Source organism: Garra rufa, chromosome 14 (genome assembly GCF_049309525.1).
Source record: "Garra rufa chromosome 14, GarRuf1.0, whole genome shotgun sequence".
Taxonomy (NCBI): Eukaryota; Metazoa; Chordata; class Actinopteri; order Cypriniformes; family Cyprinidae; genus Garra; species Garra rufa.
The window spans coordinates 16,947,537-16,958,297 of record NC_133374.1 but is presented as its reverse complement, the minus strand read 5'-3'; the positions used below and the strand labels follow the sequence as shown (position 1 = coordinate 16,958,297).

Here is a 10,761-nt window from a genome sequence, read left to right as displayed (position 1 = left end):
CTAATGGACCAAGAGATATGAATAAATATCTGAGTAAATTTAAATGCAAGCTAATAAATGCACAACTGTGACTAAAGAAAAAATAAAAAATCAAGTTTTTTCCTATTTCCTGCACTAATTTTTTGAGGAAATAAAGTTAAACATAAAATGGACAGTTCAGAGTACATAATTTTATATCATTATTAAATTAGCCAAAATATTTATATAAGTAATCATGCATGGTGTAGAAAAACGCATAGATTTTTGGACAACGCCATGTCAGTTCACCAGGAACCAGATTTTGTCTGGGCCTATGTATAGGTTCCCATTTGATGTGCGATTTAGCATAAACCACACGTGAAACAATCAGTTTGTTCAAAACAAGAAACAGATGCGAAACAAGTCTGATGTCACACCTACGTGTGTACTCTAAAATAAACAAATATTGCTGACCTCAGATACAGAAAACTGATATTCATGCAAATACTGTAGTGTACTGGATTGCATAGTCACGTACACAAGGTAGGCACAGGTCACGATCTTTCTGGTTTCAGTTACTAATTTTAAATTTGTACTTTCTTTCTTAGTCAGAGATATTGATTGTGACATTATCTGAAATCATAAATCGATTTCCAGTCTTACATTAGTTTGATTTCTTTACTAGGCCTCTATCGGGCCAAAACAGGCAGATCAAACAACATTGTGAACTTCAAACAAATTGAAGCTCATAAGGTGGAAGGGTTTGCATTTTAAAGTCATGTTCCGCTCATTAGTCATGTACTGTTCAGAATACTCCCCCTGGTGGAGATACTGCATATCATAAACTGGATCAAAATGAAAGGTAATGTTTTTCTCAAAAACTAAGATGACTGTTCAGAAAGGTGGATTTTAACATGCTGATGGATGAACACATGAGGTCAGAAGCAGGCCTGTGGACATACCTTCTGGGCTGAGAGCGCCGGTCATCTTCAGCACTGCCTGCGTCCTGCAGAAAGAGACAGAGAGAGAGAGAGAAAAAAAAAATACAATGGTTAGACCTTGAGTACCGGTACATTCATATAGATTATGGTGGTCCAGCATGAAATACAATCCACTCAATTTACTGTAACCGTACTTCTGCTGGTATCTGCAACTTTAGGCTGATAAACTGATCAATTTATTCCATTAAACACATTAAACTTCAGCGAACAAGAGAAATGATGCAAAAAATATATTGGAAGTGTATTGCTAGATTTTTTATGTTTATTACAATAATGAAAATATGAATAACAATAATTCATAAGCTTAGCAAAAAACTGAAATGTTGCATGAAACAGCAACACAACTTTCTAATATGGCTAAAGTTCACCAGTATTCAATAAAGATTCATAAGCACATCTACAAATAAAAAAAAACTTTTATATAATGTCTATATACACTAGCATTCAAATTTATTTTGTTTTTAAAAGAAGTCTCTTATGCTCTCCAAGGCTGCATTTATTTGATCAAAAATACAGTAAAACAGCAATATTGTGAAATAGTATTACAAATTTACAATTGTAATCTATTTTTATACATTTAAATGAAATTGTATTTATTCTTGTGATGATAAAGCTACATTTTTAGCAGTCTTCAGTTTCACATGATCCTTGAGAAATCATAATATAGTGTTTGATATCTAATTTACTGAATTGGTGCTCAAGAAACATTTATTAGCATTATCAATGTTAAAAACCGTTGTGCAGTATTTATTTGAATTAGAAATAAAAAAAAATAAGAATAGCCCCAAACTTTTGAACAGTATGTACAGAGTAAGATTTTTAATAGTTTTTTTTAAAGTCTCTTCTGCTCACCAAGCCTGCATTTATTTGATCCAAAGTACAGCAAATACAGAAAAAAAATGAATTATTTTCTTTTTATTTGAATACTTAAAATTTTTTTAATTTATTCTTGTGATCAAAGTTACATTTTCAGCATCATTTCTCCAGTCTTCAGTGTCACATGATCCTACAGAAATCATTCTAATATGCTGATTTGCTGTTCAGGAAATAATTTTTTATTATTATCAATATTTAAAACAGGAGAGTACATTTTTTTCAAGATTCATTGATGAATAGAAAGATCTAATGATCAGCATTTATCTGAAATAATAAACTTTTGTAACATACATTACTCCATTCAAAAGCTTGGAGTCAGTATAATTTTGTTCTTTCTATTTCAGATTAATGCTGCTCTTTTGAACTTTCTATTTATCAAAGAAATCTGAAAAAATTATATTCAGCTGTTTTCAACATAATAATAATAAAAAATGTTTTTTGAGCATCAAGTCAGAATATTAGAATCATTTCTAAAGGATCATGTGGCTGGAGTAATGATGCTAAAAATCAGCTTTGAAATCCCAGAAATAAATTATATTTTTAAATATATTCAAATGGACCTAGTTATTTTAATATTTCAAAATTTTACAGTTTTTGCTGTACTTTAGATCAAATAAATGCAGAAGAGGTTTCTATAAAAATCGTTTAAAATCTTACCGTTCAAAAACTTTTGACTGGTAGTGTAAATTAACTTTATTGTGAATCAAATCAGCATATAGTAGGTGGGGGTCATCATAAAGATAAGGACACACACTCCACAAACACCTCATTAGTACCTCATTAGTAGTAAAATAAAGGGGGATGTTTATTCAAAACACCTTCAAAATCCCTCTGCAGTCTCATTATGGAAGTGAATCTTTTGTCTACTTACTAATGACACGTCAAGACTGCTTATCGCGCAAGCGGCTTTCACGACCCCGTCTTCCAGTGATTCCTATCTTGCAAAAATAACCATCTCACTCATATTTCCTAGCTAAGCCAAACAAAAAGTAGATGTGTGATTGCTAAAAAGCTTCAGGCTTCCTCTGTTCAATGGCCCTATGTTTAATCCATGCTGCCTGTCTCATAATCCCAATCCCAGTGTACTTTCTCTTAGGGATCAACGCACGCTGAACATTAATGTCACAACCCAGCGCTTCTTAATAACACTGCTTATGGTAAATAAGAGGTAGTCAAGGACAATTCAGACTATTGGCAAAAATATGCTGAGGCAGCAAACAACAGTGTGAGATACATTGTCTCAAACTCAAGGTGTCTGTGACAAAGTAATATGAAAACGTACAACACTGCAAGTCATTTCAATACATTTGAGAAACTGGCTAATTTGCTAACCAAATTTCAGTAAAGTTTGCATGCGGATACACATCACAACCAGTGTCAAGCTTGGCATACTAATAAGCCCCGCTGGGATAGGTTCACTGAGGACTTTGTCTGGAAAACCTTGAGGCATCTCACAAGATGACTCACATGGCTGCCTCAATGGGGTCACATGACGGGCAGCTGGTAATGGGGGGGAAGTAAGCTCATTTCACTCACATAACCCAATTTTCTTGTTTGGTTGTGGCCTTTACATGGCCTGGTGCTAACCCAGATATTGAACTTAAGATTTTAGATCAGCCTATCTAAAGGTAAATTAGTTGAGGCAGATTGTCTCAATTTTAGGACTCATAGCAAACAATAAACCACTTGATTGAATTAATCACAGTTTGAGTATAACAGGAGCATTACAGTATCTTCACAACAGCATACTACCATGTTATTTGTAATTGCATCAGTGTGCAATATGTATACTGTGCATAATATCCAACTTTTTCTTTTCATAAGAGCAAGCGCTGCATTTGTAAATTTTATGGGTTTATTGGCTACTGGTCTCGTTTGTGTCCAGCTATTTTTCCCTGTACAAAACAGCTTGCTTTGCTGCTTAATTTTGCAAATTGGTCTGTCTTACAATTTAATGTATTATATTAATTAAGAGCACACTGGTTTGTAGTGCAAACAGTTATACCGTTTACTGCACTGTTATTATTCTTCTTGTTATTTCCCTATAGCAGATAATGAACTGGAAGTCTTACTCGTAGGCTTTCTTACGTGTTGAGATTTTTTTTTCATATACATTTTTGTAGTATGTTATACTACCCAATATAATGATCACTACCTCATCTGACTTATTATTGGATCAGAGAGACAAAAGTTAAGACATTTTAACTCTATAAAGCCTACTATATCATATTTATGACATATTATTGGGACATATGGAGTGACAACTGATATTTATATGCATTTATGCAAGTAGTTTGAAATACTGCTATAAAGTTTTTTTTCATTTACACTTAAATCAGAATTTCATCTTATATTTTAGCTAAATATCAGCAATGTTTTGCATGTTTTTGCTCAGTTAAAAAAAAAGGAGTATGATTTATATTCTCAGTTTTCAAGTAAGCTTTACATTCTCCCATACTTTACAAGTCATTGCACAAAGATTTGATTTATTTTCTGAATATTATTTCATATGTCAGACTACATAAAAAGACAGAGTTAGACGATAACCGGATAGCACTCACTGAATTTAACTCACGCAATTTAATATTGTCAGGTGACACTGACAACCATGTAGCAAACTTATGTGACCCTGGACCACAAAACCAGTCATAAGGGTCCATTTTTTTGAAATTTAGATTTATACATCATCTGAAAGCTGAAAAAAGCTTTATAATAAATAAGCTTTCCATTAATGTATGGTTGTTATGATAGAACAATATTTGACAGAGATATTATTATTTTAAAAACAATCTGAAAAATAAAAATATTGAGAAAATCACCTATAAATTTGTCCAAATTAAGTTCTTAGTAATCAAAATAGTAATCAAAAATTAAGTTTCGATATATTTACGGAATTTAAAAAATATCTTCACAGAACATGGAACATGATCTTTACTTAATATACTAATGATTATGACGATAATTGTGATCCATACAATGTATTTTTGGCTACTGCTACAAATATGCCCATTCTACTTATGACTGGTTTTGTGGTCCAGGGTCAGATATTTGAAGTGTTTATTGCTGAATGATTTTTGCTCTTTCTGAAGATCCAGGAATAAAATTGCATCTACAACAGTTTTCTGGCATATTAAAAGTGATAATGTCAATATATAATGTAATGTTTTTGAGTTATAGGATTTTTTAATAGCACAGCTATGTCAGAATTATTCAACCCCTATTCAACATTGCTGTTTTAAGACAGTTATTTTATGGTAAGGAACAAAATTGTCATAGAAAATTGTCTTAAGCCTTTACAAAATTATTAAAAATGGAATTAGCTTGGGGTGTTACACATAGTATACTCTTAGCCCATGCATGTGCTGAAGGTGAGTAGCAAATATGGTAAAGTCAACAAAGCTCACACAAAATTAATAGAGAAGAAATAGTTTAGTTAACTAGGTTAATAGCTTGTTTAGAGAACCTTTTCATGATATGCTAATTTTTTTAGATCGGAATTTTGGGTTTTCATGAGCTGTATGCCAAAATCATCAATATTAAAGCAATAAAAGGCTTGAACTACTTCAGTTGTGTGTAATGAATCTAAAATATATGAAAGTCTAATGTTTATCAGTACATTACAGAAAATAATGAACTTTATCACAATATGCTAATTTTTTGAGAAGGACCTGTATTAGAAAGTCTAAAACTACATGAAGATGTCTAAGACATTACAAGTCCCTAGAGACACAGCTGGCAGCAGTATTCGTTAGATAAGTGTGTTGAACCAGAAAACCTTTGAGGCTGTTGAACAAAAAAGCACAATATCATAAAATGTTTGATCAGATCAACTGAGAAACACTTAAAATGCAATGTACAGCCAAAGACTTGCAAGATGACCAGACAAAAGGAGGAAAAATATTTCAATGCTGTGTATAAGAAGAACACTAGACAAGTATGGTCTTCATGTTGAGGAATCTTGCTGAATACTACTCTTGACCAAGAAGAACAAAAAGCTGACTTGAACATGCTAAAATTCATTTGGATAGACCTGTGGAGTGCTGGAAGAATATTTTATGGAGTGATGTGACCAAACTGGAACTTTTTGGATGTATGGATCAGCAGTATGTCTGGTGCGGAAAAGAGAAAGCTTATACGCAGAAGAACACCATCTCCATCGTCAAACATGGAGGTGGGCCAGTCCTGTTATATGGGGTTGTTTTACTGTAGCAGGAAGTGGAAAACATGACCACACAAAGGATATCACTTATTTATTAAAGTATCAGACCATTTTGGCAAACATTGTGATGCCTTTTGTGCAAAGTCTGAAGCTAATAATCAATGGACTTTCCTGCAGGACAATCATCCCAAAGTATACGTTCAAATCTACTTACGCTTGGTTCAGGGATCAGTCATAGAATGTTTTTAAGTGGCCTGTTCAGTTTTCAGATGTAATTCTCATTGAAAATACATGGTTGAATTTGAAGCAAGCAGTAGCAAAGTAAAAACCAAAGATTATGAGTGATCTGAAAGCTTTTTCAGGCGAGGAATGGCCCAAGATTGCAGCAGAAAGGTGACAGAAGCATCTAAGCACTTCCAGGCAGTGTTTATTGGTGGTTTTAAAGAATAAAAGATTCTACACCAAATATACTTTCAGGGGTTGAATAATTTTGAACATGAGTGTTTAAGAGCCAATTCGATTTTTTTTCATTATTCATCAACTTACGTTCTCAGAATTACTCAAATGTGTATTAATAAACTTTCTTTAATAGTTTACTGATGCCTTTGTTGAATTGTTTTCACAAAATGTTGTTCTCTGCAGGAAAATGTCTTGCAGGTCAAGGGGGTTGAATAATTTTGATTGCAACTGTATACTGTTTCAAATAGCTACTGAAGAAATAGCATGTGTAGTGTACACTATATCTGCACAGTAACTAATCTTAAACAAAGATAATAATAATAATAATAAAAAGTTACGTATCTAAATACTCAGTCGAGTTGAAAAGGACCATTTAGGGTACAGAACTGGGCTGCAGGGCCATTTATCTGTATCAAATATATCAAATATCTGAATTTCATGCCATGGGGAGTTTTACTGTCGCTAAAAATTGCTCCTTGTGCACCATGAGACGTGACAAAACGTGACATGGGCTTAACAGAACTAACCCACTTTTCATGCACCATCTCCCCCTTTACATCAGCAAATGTATTCAACTCAACAGAGTTGTCCAGATCTCAAAATAGTGGCTATAAGACATACAGGCTTTGTTCATAATAGCATGCGCCACCATATTGCTATTACCGTTTCTGCATTACACAGTGTGTATAAGCAATTAAGCATACACAAGTATTTATAGCCACAATCTTTAACATCACTTTGATTATACTCTCAAAAGTTGTGTGCATAAAAGCAGATTACACCACATCTCTGAGAGTTGTGAAAAGGCAGAAACAAAACAGTGTTTTCACAACGCGTCATCAATGGGCCATATTGGCAGCACTGAACATAAACAATGCCACATAACTGAACAAAACTCGCATAATTTGCTGATTATTACTGCTGAAAATGATCACTTGTTGTCATGTTTTGGGCTGTACTAATCGTTCGGACCGAGAAAAACATTTGGAGTCTACAGACTGCCAAAAGTGATAACAAATCAAGGAGAAAAGTGCAAAAAACTGTCTGAGGAACTGAATCTTGACAACATTTGTGTTTGTTCTCATAATTTCCGGTCAGGTAGGTGAAATATTAGGTTAATGTCTTATTTAATACTGCTCGAACATATCTTTACCAACTATTAACTTTAGTGTGTCAAAATATTGCACCCTTTCCTGCTTACTAAATCCATATGATTTAGCAGCTTCCACATGTTTTTTCGATGGTTTAGACAACATAAATTAGCAAAACAAAAAAATATTCAGTAGTACATTAAGCATGCAATCCATTCTGTTGTTTACATCCGTGTATCGCCAATATGGCCACGTATCCGGATAACTGACCAAACCGTAACGTAGGTGCAAACCTTCTAATCATGGTCAGTCTGTGCAACACATTCAAACATTATAGGGGGTATGACATATACAAGTTGAACCACAAATCTTGTGAAGGTGGTGGCAGTAAGTCTGTGAGAAAACCTCGAGGCATTTCAGAGAAATTAGGAAGTGGTACGAAACCAAAGGGCTGGGCTACTTCATCAAATTGCAAGAGCTGCTGAGAAAAATATAGTCTGCACTACTGGATCAGACCAAAGCATCCACAGATTTGTACAAATGTACAAACTTTAACCTAAACCCAATCACCCAAGTGACACCGAACTAGGATTTCCAGGGCAGGAATCTTGACAACATTTGTGTTTGTTCATCATTACCAGTCAGGTAGGTGAAATATTAGGCTAATATCTTAATTAATACTCCTCAGACATATCTTTACCACCTATTAACTTTAGCTTGTAAAAATATTGTGCCCTTGCCTGCTTACTAATTCCTTCTCTATATGACTTAGCAGCATCCACAATTTTTTCCATGTTTTAGACAGCATAAATTAGCAGAACAACATATTCAGTAGAACATTATCCATGCAATCAATGCTGTTGTTTACATCAGAGTATCACCAATATTGCCACGCATCCGGATAACTGACCAAACCATAACATAGGTGCAGATCTTCAATTTATGGTCAGTCTGTGCAACACAGACAAACATTAAAGGTGTATGACGTATACATTGAACAATAAATCTTGTGAAGATGGTAGCAGTGAGTCTGTGAGAACACCTTGAGGCATTTTAGAGAAATTAGGAAGTGGTATAAAACCACAGGGCTGGGCTTCTTTATCAAACTGCAAGAGTTGCTGAGAAAAATATTGAGTCTGCACTACTGGCTCAGGCCAAAGCATTCACAGATTTGTACAAATGTACAAACTTTAACCTAAACCCAATCACCCAAGTGACACACATTCCAGATACATCCGTAAACCCTTAGAAAAACATAAAATCCACGTACTGTATTTGGTGTGCTTTCATCATATTTTAGGTTTAACAAGAAAACTTACACATTTTAAATCATTGATCTATATTAATCAAATGAAACAAAATTACTAATAACTCGTCGGCTTTAAAGAAGTAACGTTTCAAAAATATCAAAAGGTTAAACTCGCATATTTTGCTATTGACAACTGTTGTCATGTTTTGATCTGTACTAATCGTTCGGACCAGGAAAAACATTTAGGCCCGGTTTCACAGACATGGCTTAGACTAAACCAGGATCAGGCCATAGTTGAATTAGAACATTTAAGTAATTTTTATAAACATGCTTAGAAAAAGAAAAAACATTACTGGTGTGCATTTTGAGACAAAGCAAAGGCACTGATGTATTTTAAGATCAATCAATGCAATTTTATTTCAGTTGAAACAGCTCAGACTTACATTTTAGTCTAGGACTATGCTTAAGCCTTGTCTATGAAACCAGGGGTTAGAGTACCTATAGACTGCCAAAAGTTATAACAAATCAAGGAGAGGAATGTAAAACAACTGTCTGAGGATCAAAATGCGTTTGTAGTTGGCCAAACTGAACCAGGATTTCCAGGGCAAGAATCTTGACAACATTAGTACATCCACAGATTTGTACAAAAAGTACAAACTTTAACCTCAACTGAGGTATCCAGTTAAGTGACACATATCCCAGATACATCTGTGAAGTTTTAGGAAAATAACATATAATCTGTGTATTTTTTGTGCTTTTAGCATATTTAAGGTTTAACTAAGAAACGTCGTTAATAACTAAATTTAATAATGGGAATAAAAGACCAGAGGCTACTAAATATGTACTGCAGATCAACAGCTAGCAACCAGCTAACAAAACTATCTAACAAAACTACAAAAAACCAACCGCTTTTTCTATCTAATAACTCGTCAACTTTAAAGGAGCAACGTTTTACTGATTTTAAAATCCCATTCAAAAATACCAAGCATTAAACTCCGAACACTTAAACAGAACAAAACCGAAACACCGCTAGCTCACTAATAAGCTCAGTACCGTTTTTGCGCATGCGCAGACCGGGTGAACACCCTAGCTGTCGCTATAGCTCGGACATGAATAAAATCATTTAATAAGTAGAGACAAACTGGTGAAATAGACAAGAAACTCACCGATACGCATGGACTAGAGGTTGTACTAGGGGTTGGCGACCGCTGTACGGTGACCAGCGCCATTCAAGATCTAGGAACACAAGAATATGTAAGAGAAGGCAACGGCGAAACTCACATCATCTGGTTGCACATAGGAGGATGTGCAGCGTCTTCGAGGTCGCTCACTTCTGCGCATGCGCGATGCGCACCAGCTGTCAAACAGTAACTTAATAAAGGGGTGAGGCGCAATTCCTCTCCTGTTAGTTATCCGAGCTCTCTCTGAATGCTTTTAAATGACGCTAAATGATGCGTTGCCATGGAAAAAGCGTCATAGTTGAAAGGTTTGTCTGTGTAGCTGCATACAACTATTTGAAACAATTTTCTCTTCATTCTTTTATAATTACTGTAATTTGGAACAGGGAGTGTAACATCACCATCTAAAAAAAAGGTAAGAAAGCAGCCTGCGTACACTACCAGTCAAAAGTTTTTGAACAGTAAGGTTTTTAATTTTTTTTTAAAAAAGTCTCTTCTTCTCACCAAGCCTACATTAATTTGATTCAAAGTACAGCAAAAACAGTAGAATTTTGAAATATTTTTACTATTTAAAATAACTGCTTTCTATTTGAATATATTTTAAAATGTAATTTATTTCAAAGCTGATTTTTTAGCATCATTACTCCAGTCACAAATATACTTCAGAAATCATTCTAATATGCTGATTCGCTGCTCAAAACAATATTTATATTATTATTATTATGCTGAAAACAGCTGAGTAGAATATTTCAGGTTTCTTTGATGAATAGAAAGTTCAGAAGGACTGCAT

The 10,761-nt window shown here is 34.2% G+C and overlaps 1 protein-coding gene across 1 annotated transcript in view; it reads right to left on the bottom strand.

Moving 5' to 3' along the window:
• Nucleotides 1-10,096, bottom strand: part of ssh2a (slingshot protein phosphatase 2a) — a 26,467-nt gene extending 16,371 nt beyond the window's left edge. The window contains exons 1-2 of the mRNA XM_073817535.1: nt 9,960-10,096; nt 921-964 (exon numbers count right to left, since the gene is read on the bottom strand). Coding sequence (XP_073673636.1) covers nt 921-964; nt 9,960-10,022 — 107 coding nt within the window. The 5' untranslated portion in view covers nt 10,023-10,096. The remainder of the gene's footprint in view (nt 1-920; nt 965-9,959) is intronic.
• Nucleotides 10,097-10,761: the final 665 nt, after the last annotated feature.